At 43.9% G+C, this 16,404-nt stretch overlaps 1 protein-coding gene and 1 pseudogene across 2 annotated transcripts in view; one reads left to right on the plus strand and one right to left on the minus strand.

Annotated features, from left to right (window-relative positions):
- Positions 1–15,014, minus strand: part of SLC4A8 (solute carrier family 4 member 8) — a 119,034-nt gene extending 104,020 nt beyond the window's left edge. Inside the window, exon 1 of the mRNA XM_072991060.2 lies at positions 14,839–15,014. Within this exon, the coding sequence (XP_072847161.2) occupies positions 14,839–14,883 (45 nt within the window). The 5' untranslated portion in view covers positions 14,884–15,014. The remainder of the gene's footprint in view (positions 1–14,838) is intronic.
- On the plus strand, positions 1,540–4,254 carry LOC110074413 (D-beta-hydroxybutyrate dehydrogenase, mitochondrial pseudogene; annotated as a pseudogene). The gene has a single exon (XR_013541234.1). The product of XR_013541234.1 is annotated as a D-beta-hydroxybutyrate dehydrogenase, mitochondrial pseudogene (transcript).
- Positions 15,015–16,404: the final 1,390 nt, after the last annotated feature.

Here is a 16,404-nt window from a genome sequence, read left to right on the forward strand (position 1 = left end):
TTTTCAGGGTTTTCCAGGCAGGGAATTCTCAGAAGTGATTTACCCTTCCCTTCATCTGAGGGCATCTTAGGACTGTGCAGCTTGCCCAAAGCCACAAAGGCGGGATCTTCTGGGATGCACATACCATGCTCTAAATCTGCTGTCGTTTTAGAGCTTGGTAAGCTAATTTTTTTAAGTAATTCATATGCACTTGATGCAAATTCCCAAAAGGTAGTGGGGAGAGCGTCTCATTACTTTGCTTTTTACATTGTTGCTGCCTGACAGAAACACTTGGTAATAAAATAACATGAAACTTGGAAAAACTACCATGTTTCCCCAAAAATAAGACAGGGTCTTATATTAATTTTTGCTCCAAAAAAAGCAGTAGGGATTATTTTCAGGGGATGTTTTAATTTTTTTCCATGTACAACAATCTACGTTTATTCAAATACAGTCATGTCATCTTCTGGTTGCTGCACAATGGTGGAGGACGGGCTTTCACTTAAATAGGGCTTAGGGTAGGGCTTATATTACAAGCATCCTGAAAAATCATACTAGGGCTTATTTTCAGGTTAGGTCTTATTTTCAGGGAAACAGGGTATTCAAAATGCTTAAAAAATAACTACTTTAAAAATAATTAGAAATTGCTGAGTAAGGACACTTAGTTCCCTTTTTGGGAAAAACAACTATGTAGTAAAAGTTAGAAGTGAGATAGCCAGGAGCAGTTTCATTAAGTTTAGAAATATAAATTGAAATTTGAGTTGCAGAATGTGCATTGTAATGTACAATGCTCAGATCTATTCCCAGAAATCCTGTTGCTTAGCGTAGTAACTTGCAAGTGGAGTAGGCCCACTGAATCAGTGGGGATTTGTGAGTCAGCTCTTCCATCAGTTCCATTGATCCAGTGGGTCTACCGTACTTGCAACTTACTATGCTAAGCAGCAGGATTTCAGTCACTGTATAGCAGGGGTGGGCAATTAATTTCTATAGGGGGGCAACATGAAAAATCTGAACTGTGTTTGCAGGCCGAACCAACTTTACTTAAAAATAAAATGAAACAATGATGTTATGATTGTTTTTATTTTAAACTTGTTAATCTTCACAAATACTAAAGAGGTTTTTTGTGGTATGTTAAAGATAAGCAACTAATCAACTTTAGACAAAAAGCTATAAATGGTTTTGATGTTCAAAACTGTCCGCGGGCCTGACAGGAGCAGCTCGCAGGCTGTATGTGGCCCTCGGGCCACACTTTGCCCAGGTCTGCTATATAGAATCAAACTGTGGACTATAAGACAAGCTACTATAAAAAGAAAGAAGCACTTGAAATGGGGATTGGTCATGGTACGGATTTCCTTTACTGGCAGTGTGACCCACAGAGAAGTACTAAAGCAAGTGAATGAAGAAGAAATCATAAAACACATAAAAAAACTGAAAGGCAGTGGAAGTGTTCATGTAATAAGATATTAAAACATATATGTACAACAGGTCATTCAAGATAAAATAAATGGGAAAAGAAGTATGAGAAGGAGAAGAATTTACAAGCAGAAGGAACTGGGAGACTGGTTTGGAGACAACATTCAGGAGCATCTTTGTGTATAGCTACTGCCTCCAGAGTCGGGATAGCCACGATGGTGCTGAGCCATCAACCACACAGGGGGTGGCTTAATTACCCATGCCCAAGGGCCATTACATATGAGTGGACAGAGCTAAGGAAGGAGTTGCGGGTAGAGAGACATTTCCCAAGCACCAGGTTCATGCAATGGGAAACAGCAGAGGAATAAACTGATTTTTCAGAGTCCAGATCTGCCTATTGAGAAAAGATCTAACCATGAAAGGATATTGTGACAGACCATTTTGCTATAAGATTGCTGTTCTTAAACATAATATTTGTTTACAGCTCATTTCAAAATTAAATTACTTCTTTGGGACTACATCAGCAAACACATGTTGAAGCATTACAGCATTGTACCATTGTATGATTGTCTTTGGAGCTGTAAAAGACACCTCTTACAGCAGAGTGTTTGGCAGAAAGCAGGTCAAATTGTAGCATTTAAGATATGTGTGTGCATGCATAAATGCTCATTGGCTTTTTCCAACCAAAGTGGGGGGGGGGGGAAATAACAGGCAGGGCTAAATTACTAGACCATTCTATGAGATGTGGGGTAATATTACTATTATGTAATAATAATGTTATCTTTCAGTAAAGAGGCTGATCTCCAAATTACACTCAACCTTGTGTTTTCAGAAATGGAGATCCACCCACTCATTCTCAGTCCCAGTAGGTATTGTCTGGTATAATCTGATACGTACACAGCTACCAATGATTGAGTCTAAAATGTCCTCCTTAAAAGCAAATATTATGGCTAAACAGCTGGTGAAACTTTTAGACTTCCCATAGCCTTTGCCTTCCCACTCAAATGTTTAACAGAACATAGCCTGACAAAGAATTATGGAGAATTCAAAAGCTTGAAATAATTCTGTGTATTTTCAGTTGGTCTTAGTACTACAGATATTGCCTACCTGTGGCACTCATGGACTCACACAGGGATCTTTCCTTATATATTACGTAACAATACCATTATTACTAAACATCATCTGAAAGAAAACCCTATGAAAAGCAGGATAAATCTCTGGAACTCTGTAGCTTCTGCATGATGATTCCCATAATTCCTTGCTAGTGGCTATATTGAGGCTTTTGGGAATTGAAGCCCAAAACATCCAGAGGACCAAAGCTTAGAGTAATCTTGCTGAAAGTGAGTAGGTCTGGACCTAGTTAGTATTTTAATAGAAGACCATCCAGTAAACCCATGGATACTGCTTTGAGATCTGTACTAGAAGAAAGGTAGAATGTACATGAAATTAATAATAATAATATAATTTATTGTCACTGTAAGTATATACACAGTATACCCATACAACGAAATTCACAGCCCTTATTCGTAAATGCTATGCAGAAAATGATAAAAGGAGACAGATTCCACACACAATCTTACAATCTTCATATTTTGTGTCAGATTTCTTTTCAAATGATATTTATGCATTCACTTTACACATTCTTTGGACCTGTTCCAACAAGTGTCTAGATATTTCTTCAAATACTGTATGCATGTGCTGCTTTTCTTAGAAAACAAAAATGCTAAGTTGACTTAACAGGAAGTAAATGAAACCAATTTTTCCACGGGTTCCCATGTAGGGGTAAGAGGAAGATACCAGCTGTGAAGACATCCACGCATGGCATCCATCCTAGTTGCTCTCCACATCACCCGGAGTCCTGTCCAGTTGGTCATGAAGGCCCCACACCTCAGGAGTCCTGCCTGTAGCCTTTGGCCAGTTCCCAGATGTTGTTTTCCTGTGTTAAGTCTGAGGAAGCAGTGCTCCTATGGAACAAAGGTAAAGAAGATTGGGGAAAAAGCTGTCCTCATCACAGGCTGTGACTCTGGCTTCAGCTTCACTCTTGCCAAGCACCTGCATAAAAAGGGCTTCATTGTTTATGCTGGCTGCTTGCTAAAGGAGCAAAACCAGGGAGGCTCCAAGGACCTGGATGACATGAAGAGCGATCACATGAGGACTCTGCAACTCGATGTCTGCAACAGCAAGGATGTGGAGCGTGCAGTTGACTATCTGACTGCCTCCCTGAAAGATCCACAAGCAGGCCTCTGGGGTCTGGTCAACAATGCTGGGATATCCACCTTTGGAGAGGTTGAGTTCACTAGCATGGACACTTACAAACAAGCGGCTGAAGTGAATCTCTGGGGGACAATCCGCACCACAAAAGCCTTCCTGCCTCTCATCCGCAAAGCCAAAGGCCGTGTTGTGAACATCAGCAGCATTTTGGGGCGGATGGCAAGACCTATATGCTCACCCTACTGCATCACCAAATTTGGGGTGGAAGCCTTCTCTGACTGTCTTCGCTATGAGATGTACTCCCACGGCGTAAAGGTCTATATTGTAGAGCCTGGGAACTTCATTGCTGGAACCAGGCTGTATAGCCCCGAACGAATCAAGGCTATCGCTGACAAAATGTGAGACGAGCTCCTTGAGACTGTGCGCCGTGACTATGGCCGAAAGTACTTTGATCGGCAGGTTGCCAAAATGGAGTCCTATTGCAAGAGTGGTTCTACAGACCTCTCTCCTGTCATCAACAGCATCACTCACGCCCTGACCTCTACCTTCCCCTACACCCGGTATCATCCCATGGACTATTACTGGTGGTTGCAAATACAGGTCATGACCCACTTGCCAGCTGCTATTTCAGATCGACTCTATATTTCTTGAGAGGAGGCCTCTCTTGCCATAGAAACAACCAGGAAGATAAATCCTTAGTAAAGAATATAGCGTAAAAATATTCCAATAGTCCCTTGGTTAGTTGATTTCAAAAGTACCATATTTTAGGCTTAAGCTGTTGTTAATTTATTACATAGTATTTTCATAAAGAGGTATATATTAAATTTCAGATGGGCCCATCAGTACTTTTTCTTTTCAAAAAATGAAATTTCATTTCTACCCTCTTCAATTTAACTGTTAGATAAATTTTCTCTTGTATTAATAATTGCCCCAAAGAGTTTTGGAATCCCATCTTCTTTTAAGATAATCTTGCAAACCAGATGAAGAAAATAAGTGATCCTGTTCCTTTTGCTCAGAACACAAAGGCAAAACATTATTTCTACTTTCAGACTCCTTTGGCTTATATTTTGCAGCGGAATTGAAAAACTGGATCAAAGGAAGACCCTGGACGTGTGTCTTGTCTGTGTGTCCCGGCTTTGCACACTTCTTTTTCGTGGGCAACTTATGGTAGCTGTTCACCTGCACTGTACCTGCAATGCTGTTTTAAGGCAACTCGCACCTTTGCTGCAGCAGGGAACTGGCACTTGCGCCTTGTTAACCACTCAGCTTCCTTTTCTCCCTTATCCTGAACTAAGATTTTACAAGCAGATTTTTCAAAGCAATGGAAATTTCCAGCTCATTTTGGTTGTGCTGTGAGGTTTTTCCCTCACTCTGCATCAACTAAACTGACAATCGGAGCATAACAAATGCAAGAGGGTCTTCCTGCTAGTTTTGAAAGATCCTTTATATCAATTGCCTATAATATTATGTCAGAGAGCAGGAAGAAGGAATCTATCCTAGCTTTTAGCATCTCCTAAGTGTTTAAAAGCCCAGCTGGCTCAGGACTCTTTCCTCATGATGGGAAACCAGAATTTATGCCCTACAGTCAGTCTATGTGCTCGTTCTCACTAATGGCAATAGCGACAAGGTATGCACCCAGCCAAGTACAAATTACCCAATATACATCCTTAAAATTCTAAAATCATTTCTGGATTGTATCCTCAGACCGCTGTCCAGAGACACACTGCTTAATTTTTAAAAGGATGCTAGGATAAAGAATTTTTGGAAAAATATATAGACATTACCAAAACCTCAGAAAATCAACTGTGGTGTACTCACATGCACTTCTAAATTGATTACAAAGTCCTACTGTATATCTGTGCAGCTTTGCAATATTGATAATACTGTACATTGTTTCCCAGAGGACAATTTCTGTTCCAATAAAGAAAGAAACTCTCCTTGTTACAAAAAAAATTCTGCCTCTGCCATTTCTCAACATTTTAATAATAGGACTGTGTAGGTGCTTAAAGGCACTTTTATTAGTTATATTATATTGCGTCACATCTGTTCCTTTAAAGAATGACCACCAATGGGAAGGGTTATGGTTATGTGGGTGTAATTAAAGAGGAGCATTTGTAATACTTTTTTTGCTATTTGTATCAATCAATTATATCTACAGGAATGCTGGCTAAAGAGAATTCTTAGGCAAAAAAGACAAACTTATAAGCCATATACAGTATATGAGTTTCTTGAGTCATCACCTTCATTTTCCAAAACATGCTGTAATATGAAAGGAGACACACATACACACAAACACCCGCTAATGCAAAGAGATGTCTGTGCTGAGCATGTATGGTTGCCAAAGAGAGAATGGTAGTTTCCTCGGAGAAATCGTGGGAAAAAGACCAAGAGATGCTTACATCTGAGACCCAGGAAGGCCTTCAGCAAACATCAGTTGAACATGTTTCCAGGCACTATAAGCAGCTCCAGTGATGTTTAGACAGAGAGAGAAAAAACATCTGTTACCGAACATTAGTTCCCAAGAAAGGCAAGCTGCTCTAAGAGCCAGTAGCCTTGGGCCAAACCATGCCCCCCATGAGCAGAAGGTAACACTCCACCCACAGAATTCCCATGATCTCTGGCTCGCCATCACAAGAGCCAGAGAGGACCCCTGTTGATGTGTAAAGAGCTTATGCTAGCATAAGAGGGTGCTGGGTGCTTTCCTGTCCCAGAAAAGCCCTACCATTCACACAATTCATGGAATAGGGCTGTAGAATTCTGGCCATTATTATTAGTCTATGGCCAAAAACTGAAAAAAGACATATTAAAGCTGGGAATGATTTTATTTCATTTTAACGTCTGTTTTTTTTAAAAATGTGTTTTTTAAAAATAATGTGTTCTTGTTATGTCCCACTCCGATTGGTTGTGGAAGCTTTTTATGAAGCCTTCAAAATGTCCCAGACTTCTCTAATCTAAGCTTTGGTGCATGAACAAAGTTATTATGCACTACCAAATTTCTCCTGACTTAAGGCAATCAGAATAAGGGTGTAGGGAGGTGGGGAGATAGTCAAAGAGTGGTTTAACAATTGCCATTCCCCTGTGAGTTTCCATGGCCAAGCAGGAATTCGAACTCATCTCTCTTGGCCCCTATCCACTATATTACACTGGCGCCCATGGACCAAGTGCTCCATGTTAAATATTAGATTTTACAACTGCATTGAAAAGCTAATGAATAACTAGTAGTAACAATGAACCACCCCATGAAAACATAATTCAAACCCAGTGAAGTTTTGCTACAGTGCATATTATACATTTTTGGTCTGTACCACAGACAGAGACTTGCAAAGCTGAATGAAGTTCCTCCACAGGCCATATTATCTAGTCTAGCATCAGAATTCAGGTTGACAGAGGCAATTTTTCTTTAAGGATGGGTGTAGGAGGCCACCTTTCCATTACCCACCCCCCTAACCTTCACCCTCCAAAGCTCCTGAGGCTCCCTTGAGATCCAGTTCATCAATCATGGGGAAGCTGCGGGGGTTACTTGCATCTTTATTTCCAAAAATTGCCACTGCCAGTAAAATCATTCTTATAGCAGCAAGTCTGGACACTATCCTGTGCTCCCCATCACAACATCTTCCCCACATCAAAAGGGATCCCAGAGAAGCCTCGGCCACCTTTTAGGGAAGATTGGAAATCAGCTATTTCTGAAAAAAAAAACAACTGCAGCAAATGACATCATCAGCCTTATATGGCCTAAATTCCGCAACTAGATTTCAGCCACAGGCTTGCACTTAAGAGCTTCCAGGAACTGGATTCAGTTTTCTCTCCTTTGTAATGTAGGTCAGTGCTAAAACCAAAATGCATTACCCCCAAAAGAGTACTTTTCAGTGGCTGCCTTGGGTCGTTATTACTGCAACTGCATACTCTGGATGCTCTCCGAACCTACTGACTGTACTTACTCCTAAGTAATGCAGTCCTTCTGAAATCATATTGAAGCTGGATGTTTGTACTGTGCTGTTTCTCATAGTTAGTTCTCAGTTTGGTATATAAAAAGATTGTTTTTTAATGTGTCTCTGGGGATACTGCTGTTTTTATTCTACTCCCACTCAGATCTTTCGGCATGACCTCAGTGTTCCTTTCTCATGTGAGTTGCAACTGATTATAACTACTGTTACCTAGTTTTCATGCACCTCGGATTCCTCATTCTCTGGTAAGGATTGCTCGGAATTCAAAAGACGGCTCCATCTCCCCAACACTCATTTACACATACTGTACATGTGCTCCTCCCCCATCTCAGCATGCAAAGACGGAAAAATTTAATCCACCCTCCTGGCCTTCCACCTGCCATAGGCCTCTGCTTTGTTCTAGTTATTCTACCCTATTGTTTGTTTACCCATAAATCTGCCCACTTGTCAACGCACAGATTCTTACTGAAGAGGCTCTGTAGGATTCCACTGTTTCTACTCCAACAGATGCTAAACATGGGAGATCTATTCTGCAACTTTTACTGGTACAAGACAGGATAGAGCATAGATTTTTGTTGATGATAAGTCCTAAATTAATTCTCCAGCGCATGTAGCATAGAGATCTAAAGAAACAGGGTGAGGAAAAAGATTTGCTTTGAAATCTTAGAAAGTGAGATAAGTCAGAAAAGACAATGCTGTGCTAGACAAATCATGGTTTGAGGTTGTTATAAGGCAGTTTCACAGGCATGATGCATGCACAGTTGTCATACCTCTGTTTCAAGGATCTTCATGGCAGTACTGCAGCCAAAACTCTGCTCAAAATCAGAGTTATATCCCAACAGGCTCAGGTAGTCAACTTGAGGAAGACTCAGCATTCTGCCCCTCCAAGTACCCTGCTTGCTGGACTGCAAAATTAAACTGTAAACTGCCCAGAGAGAGTTTTAAGTACTGTGGGGTGGTATATAAGCACCACAATTTCCTCTCTCTTTCCCTCCCCCCCCCTTTTCAATTTCATGAATGGAAATAATAACAATACTTTTTGAATCATGTCATGAGGCTGATTACTATAATTACATATAATGATAATTGTTTCTTAAGTATCTAAGAAGCTAATTATATAGTATAAATACATTAAAATGATATAGAATGAAAACGACAAGAATTGGTCATTAATTCCAGAATGGCCAGAATCTTGTTGATTTTCATTTCATCTTTGCATAATTTGTCACAGTCAGTTCTGGCTAATTGTTAAAGTGCTGGGGCACACTTTGGTTATTCAATCAGGACCAGCCATGGGACCAAGATGCACTCCAGCAACTCATGAATCAGCAGCAGCAAGTTATGTAATATTATGTGCTTTCAAGTTGGGACCAACTTATACTGACCCTAATAAGTCTCTCTGGTTAAGTGAGGTATTTAAGGAGTGATTTTACCAGTCCACCCCCACCCCAGTGAGTTTCAATGGCAGACTGTGAATTCAAATCCCTATCCCCTAATCCAGTGATGGCAAACCTATGGCACGAGTGCCATAGCTGGCATGCAAAACCCTTTCTTCTGGCATGTGACAAACCTTTTGAAGTGGCTGCAGCTGGGATTCCCCCTTTCTCTTCCTGTTCTGGGTCCTTTAACTTCCTGTCCGTCCCCACAATTCCCCCTTTAATTTCCTGTCTGTCCCCGTGATTCCCCCTTTAACTTCCTGTCCATCCCCATGATTCCCCCTTTAACTTCCTATCCGCCCCCATGATTCCCCCTGAAACTGCCACTTCCTGTTCCGGTTCTAGTCTTCCAAGCGGCATGGCAGCCACTGGTTTCTTCCCCACCCCCTCATTTTGGGCACTCGAGCTGAAAAAGGTTTACCTCCACTGCCCTAATCCATCACTCTGTCCACTATTACCACACTGGGCATTATGGCAGCAAGTTACACAAAACTTACTGGTATGCAAACCTCAATAGGATTCTGATCAATATGTCTGAAAACATATGTGTCTCACAACACTACTAGGAGGAGCTTAGATTATACAAATAATTGGAGGGAATTTGTTCCAGATATACAGTGTAATCTGTATATCTGGAACAAAATGAAAACAGGTCAATGGTCATAAATCTGGCATCAGAAAGCATAATACACAGAAACCTGTCTCCAACCATTTCAATCTACCAGGACATTCTGTGGAAGATTTGAGAGTCACTATTTTAGAACAGAATCATTACAAATCAAGAATACAGAGGGAAACACCTGAGTTAAAATTTATACGCATGATGCACACCCATATAAATGGATTGAATATAAGCCTAAGTTTCTTAAGTCATTACCAAATGTAATACTTCTGCTGTTATCTACTGCCACTGTTATTTTCTTCACAGCTACCAAGCCCATCTCTCACCACAAGGCTCAAAGGTAAAAATTGTCAATATTCTGCACATTATTTATTTATTTTTATTTTATTTATTATTCAATTTCTACCCCGCCCCTCTAGACAGAGTCTAGTATGAAAATGATACTTCATCCAACATTTCATTCTGTTTTCATATGTGTGACAAGGTCGACATGTACAGAAAAGCTCACATTAAAATACAATAGTTAGTCTTTAAGGTGCTATATGTTTTTGTTTGATTTGTTTCTTTGAATTTTTTTCTAGTGTAATCTTTAGCAATCTACTTTTAAAAAATTAAAATCAGAGGAACACTGATCTGTAGAAGGAAGATGAAAAGCAGTTAAAGCAAAAGTTTATGTAGGAACAGAGTGAAGGTTCTTTAAAAAATAAATTTATTCATTTATTTATTTATTCTATTTGTACCCCGCCTATCTGGTCAAAACAACCACTCCAGGTGGCTAAATACAGCAGTACCTCGGTTTACGAAATAAATGTGTTCTATGGGACATTATGTAAAGCAAAAAATTTGTAAACTAGAATGCAGATTGCCATAGGAACAGGGGCGGCACTATAAACCTCCAGGCACAACGGATCCTGGGGAAATTTTGTAAACTGAAACAAACAAAAATTTAAACCAAGGCATTATTTTCAATGGATTTCCATTTTAAACTGAAAATTATGTTAACCAAGGCGTTTGTAAACTGAGGTACTACTGTATTACAGCAGGAATGCTATAAGAGTGAAAACCAGTGCAAAATAAAAGAAGAGATGTTCATATAAAGGGCAGTCTAACAGGAGTAATATTACAGAATTGTTTATTAATAGTAAACACAACGGATGTACTGATGTTTCCATATAAAACATACTTTTCCCCATGGGAAACTGTTAAGTAACACTCACATTGTAGGCACAGCCACTAACTGATGCATGGCATGCTACAAATACTTTGGTGATGCTATTTACAAACCCAGAAATTGTGTCTTTTCTGTTGCCTTGGAAAAGCCATAGAGATCTATAGAATCAAGATGACTGGTGGATTGATGTCTCATTTGCTTGGCCTTAGAATTCTCCTTCCCATGCTTTTCCATTTCTACTCCAAGAAAAAATCTGCTCTAATTCCTTCTCTGCACCTGGAAAAAGTTGGTGTATTCAGTTCCTCTCTGTGTCATTAAAAATGGTGGCTTGTGGTGAAAAACCCAGGAGATTCAGGTGGTAATTGCAATTTAGTGTGACCTTAGAGGCTTGCAGAGGTCATTTTGACACATGATACTTTGTATTCTCTTTAACACACACACACACACACACACACACACACACAGAGAGAGAGAGAGAGAGAGAGAGAGAGAGAGAGAGAGAGAGAGAGAGAGAGAGAGAGAGAGAGAGAGAGAGAGTAATCTCATCCAGATAGCCCGGAGCATACTGTCTTTTCTTGCTTAAACAATGGCACCAAGAAGCTTTACTGTGTGGAGCCATTGGCGATAATAACTCTGCTGTGCCTTTATTACTCTTGTCTTCTCATCATTGTAAGAGAAAGTTCCAGAAATCTGACAGATCAAATAGGAGTCTACAATATAAACCCATCTAATATTCTATCACAGGGTACCTTGTTTCTCCGAAAATCAGACCTAACTTGAAAATAAGCCTTAGTATGATTTTTCAAGATGCTCATAATATAAGCACCACCCCCAAAATAAGCCCCAGTTAAGTGAAACCCCATCTTCCACCATTCTGCAGCAACCAGAAGATGATGGCATGACTGTATTTAAATAAATGTAGATTGTTGCACATGAAAAAAATAAAACATCCCATGAAAATAAGCCCTAATGTGTTTTTGGAGCAAAAATTAATATAAGACTGCCTTACTTTCAGGGAAACACAGTAGTAGTTTAAAGGTCCAAACAGCAGTAAAATGTTGAATGGATCAGGTGCTCAACTTTGCCCTTCTGGGTTCAAGTATCAGATGTGGATACTGTGAGTGACCTTGGTGAAGCCCCTTGAAGAGAGCTTCACTGGGCAGTCTCTAATCCAGTACACCTAGTGTGCTCTCCACCAGTTTGATACAGCAGAAATTTTTGAATGAGGAGATCTAGGAAGAGAAATGAACATGATGTGAAACTGATGGGGGAAGAGTACTGTATATCCATTTGGGTTCACATTAGCTCTATCTGTGCCCTGCCCAGATCCTCATATTAAAATATGAAAGTCCTAGCTCTACAACACAGCATGAGCATTGCAGGAAGGAGGTCCCAGGTTCAAATCCCAGACTCTCCAGACAGAGAAGAGAATGCTGCCAGTCCATTTCGACTGAACTAAGGGGAGTAATGGCCTGATCTAAATCAGCCCCCTATGTCTTTAATTTAGAGACAGACATTATATCTTAGACAATAAATGGTAGCCTAAGGGTAGCCTCAGGTAAATCCATATTCAGATGTAATTCTGGAGAGCATATTTGAGCTTCTGACATCATCTCTGTACCATGTATGAATGGGGCTGGTCTATACAAAAATCCAGAAGAAAAACAGCCTAGTCAAAGTATGTTTTACACTCATATGAGTAAGCAATTCTAAACATAAACAGAATTAAGCCATAAGTGTAAATGAAGCTGTTGTTCTGCAACCAAAACAGAATAAAGTGAACTTTTGTTTACTGGAAAAAACTTCAAAGCTCTTAAAGGACACAGTGGACTAAGGACAAAATCACGTGAATATCAAAGTTCTTCAATTGCCCCTCAAGATCTTCCTGTACATCAAATTATGCCCATTATTGTATGTTATTGCCTTTCTCACTAATCGGCACCTTGTTGACTTCAAACATACACACCCCAAAAATTTTAAGAAGTGGCGAAAGGCATTCTCAAATATATACAAAAGTACTGTGTGGATGGGATTTATGGTTAGGAAACTTTAAAAGATGCTTTAGGGAGAATTTCTCTTTGGTGAGTAACATTAAAATTACAGCAAGGCAATAAGTCTGAAAGTCTTAATACAGATAGTCAACTTAGAAACTTGAGACAAGCACATATATCACTGCATTTCTGCCTTCCACATAAGGGGCAGAAGAGACACCCCAAAGTATTTTGTGGCACAGATGTGAGCTGAGGAATTTCTTGCTCTTAGGAGCATCCAGTTCAAAAATTACTGTGAGCATTTACCCTCTAGATAACCTAAGGAGGATGCAAGTGCCAGACCCCTGTCCTCCTCTTTAGGAAAGGAGTAATAAGGTTGGCCTGTTTGGAAGAGCTATTGGAGGATAGGTGGTATTCAGACTGTCATATATAAAGACAGTTCTCATTAGCTGCTTTGAGGGGATAGGTAGGTTTAAAGCAAAAAGCACCACCACCTATCCAGCTGAAAATGATAAAGTAATATAGTTCAGACTTAAAACTCCAGGTTTTTGGCTAATATGTCAATAGATTGATGGGCAGTAAATGCAGGGCAACTCCAGAGTCTGGCATCACTCTTCCTGACTGCTCATTCTTCATCTGGACATAAGCTCTTCAGCCCCTCTTGGCCCTTTTCATTCCACTGCCACAGTTCGTAGGGGCTGCAAAACATTCCCCCAGAGATTGCATGACAGAAATCAGACCTCTGCCAAGGCACCTTTAAAGGCGGGCAGTCCCGATGTGCCCTCACAGATGAACCAGAACAAGTGTCGGTATGTGGGGGTGGGCTGGGGGCTACACATTGGAACCTAACCATCACCTCTTTATACACATCACACGGGATGCCCTTCAGCCCAGATGAAACTGTTCTTTCTTTCTTTCTTTCTTTCTTTCTTTCTTTCTTTCTTTCTTTCTTTCTTTCTTTCTTTCTTTCTTTCTTTCTTTTTTACAAAAGCAAAATGTTTATCAAATCTCAGGGATCTGTGCCCACCACCGCCGCCGCCCCTTATGAAAGATTTTAGATCCCCAGGAGTTGTGTGGGGCGCAACGAAAATAGGCTCTCCCTCATCTCTGAAAGCTATTTCTGTGCCTTCCTAAAGCCAGGCGCCTGAATCCAAAGCCGTCTAATCTACACATATCCGGCAGGGTTGGAGGGGCGGGTGGGAGATGACGCCAGTGTGGACGGACCTCCGGGGCGGGGGGGGGGGACAGCATCCTGGAGGTGAAGAGACTGCTTGAAAGACCCGCAGAACGGCTCTCTCCGCGCACCTGAAACACCGCCGGTCCCCAACGAAATCAAGCATCCATCAGCCCCCGAAAGATCGTGGGGCCCTCTCCAGAAAACATAAGACGCCGTTGACAGAACGCAACCATCCTTTCTTCCACAGAGAGATGGCTTGACAGCGAGATCAGATCCCTGTTCCGCGCCCTGCCGGCTTACCACCTAGAACCAAAGAGCTCTCCTTCTGGAAGGCGAGGGAGCGATTCCCCTTTCTTTCTTTCTTTCTTCCCCCCCCCCCGCAAAAAAAAAAACTCCCATCCCCTCGAGGGGTGCATCTCTCCCCACCCGCTCCCCTTCTCCTCAAGCACGGCGGGTGGGATGGTGGGATGTGGGGTCAGGTGGGGTGGCCCTGGACCGCCAGCCGCCGCCGATTCATCCTCCTTTTCGCAGCGGCGGCAGCAGCGGCCGGGCTTCCTTTCGCTCTGCGCTCGGCCAAAGGCTCGGTTGCCGCAGTGAGCAGAGCGCCCGCAAGAAGCAGAAGGAGAAGAAGAAACGGCGGAGGCGGAGGAGGCGGCATCGTGGGGCCGAGAGCCGCCCCCGCCCGGGGCTGAGCCCCCGTGAAGGTGACATTGCGGCACCAGCCGGAGCCCCAGCGGCCCCGGGCCGGCGCAACGCCACCGCCTTCTCCAGCGCCTCAGCCCCGCGCCGTCCTTCCCTTCAGGAGGAAGAGGAGGAAGAGGAGGAGGAGGAGGAAGAGGGGGCGACCCTGCCCTGCTTTGCTCTGCGCTCCCCTCCCTTCCCCTCCCGGCTCACCTGGTAGCTGAGGAGGCAGTCGGGCTCGTTGCTTTCCGCAGGCATGGCGGTCGAGCAGGTGGCTTGACTCGGCCGGGACCGGGAGGAGAAGGGAGGAGACGCCTCTCCGCTCGGTGCCGGCTCCCTGCCGCCTCAGCCCCGCCGGAGGCGACCGACGACAGACGCTCCCACCCACCGGCGCCCCTCCGGTCGTCGCCACCGCCGGCAGCCCCCACCCCACCCCGTGCCTGCCACGCCGTCGGCCTCTCCCTCTCCCTCTTCGCCGGGGGGGGGGCTCGGCTAGCAGCCAATCCCTGCCCAGATATTTTAGCCGCGGGTGGGGGGGAGGGGGGACGAGAGGGAGGGGGACCTATGGGGGGGCGTGGAGGGAGACCGAAAACAGCGGCCGCCGGCGGACGGAAGGGCAGCAAAAGGGGGGGCGGATGGGAAGCGGGGGAGTGGGCGGGAAAACGAGGGGGGGCTGGATGTCCAGGAGAGGATGGGAAGGACGAGAAAGAAGGGGGGAGGTGGGAGGGAGGGACTGGGATTGGCGGGGGGGGCAGGTGACTGAGGAGACCAGAAGGCGAGAAGGGTTGGGAGGGGGGCGAGGAGAAGAGGGGCCGCCAGAGGAGGAAGGTGAGGGGGGGGGAGGCTGAAAGGGAGAAAGGCGCAAGGCTAGGCTGGGCTGGGCTGACAGGTGGCGGGGAAGACAGAGGGGCCAGGAGAGGAAAAGTCCGCGCCTGAGCTCCTCGGCGGCCCGTCTTGGCTTCTCCTAGGGTGGGGGTGGGGGGGCGGTCTTGGGGTGGGCGAAGAGAACTGGAGGTCAGCCGGCGAGAATTCCTCCTCCAGAAAATCCGCTCCTCGCCCGTCCTCCGGCGGCCCCTTCCTTGGCACGGACGATGCCTTTCTGTGCCCTCCCCGGCCCGCCTCGCCGCCCCTTCGCAGCCTCTGGCCGGCAGCCGGTCCCTGCGCGGCGAAGGCGGTGAGGAGGAGCAGCGGGCGCGTCCCGGGCACTCCGAGGGATCCTGAAGAACACGCGCGAAATCCTCCCGCCCTCTCACGCCTGGAGTGTGTTTTCCTGTGCCCGTTGTTCAGGGACCCCCCAGTCGCCCTGCGCAGCCTCCTCTCCTTCCGCCCCACCGGCCTCCCGCCGCTCTCACCTCTTTGCTCTTCCTGGACTTCTTCGTCCCTTCTTATGCCCTCCCAGGCCCTTTCTAATTCTGCCTGCCGCTCCCCTTTATTCTGGACTCTGGAGTGCTGATTCTTCTGCTTAGAGGAGACGACAAAACAGTCAACCTGGTAGCTGCCCTCTGAAAACTTTAATTTAAAGGGGATCTTCCTGGAGAGCTAAATTACGATTTCCTCACTTGTATGCTGTGTATTGCATGGATATCCCACTTGATCTCAAATGGGCAAAAGAGAAGGCAGGGAGCTCTCTCTTCCTCTTCACAAACAATCCTACCTGTGGTAAACCAGGCTGACATAACAACACCCTATAAATTTAATGGCTGTCTGGGTATTTAAACCTAGGCCTCCCAAATTCTCTTCCGCCATTATGACCACTACGGCTTAACCAGTTCACAGTTA

Source organism: Pogona vitticeps, chromosome 2 (genome assembly GCF_051106095.1).
Source record: "Pogona vitticeps strain Pit_001003342236 chromosome 2, PviZW2.1, whole genome shotgun sequence".
NCBI lineage: Eukaryota > Metazoa > Chordata > Lepidosauria > Squamata > Agamidae > Pogona > Pogona vitticeps.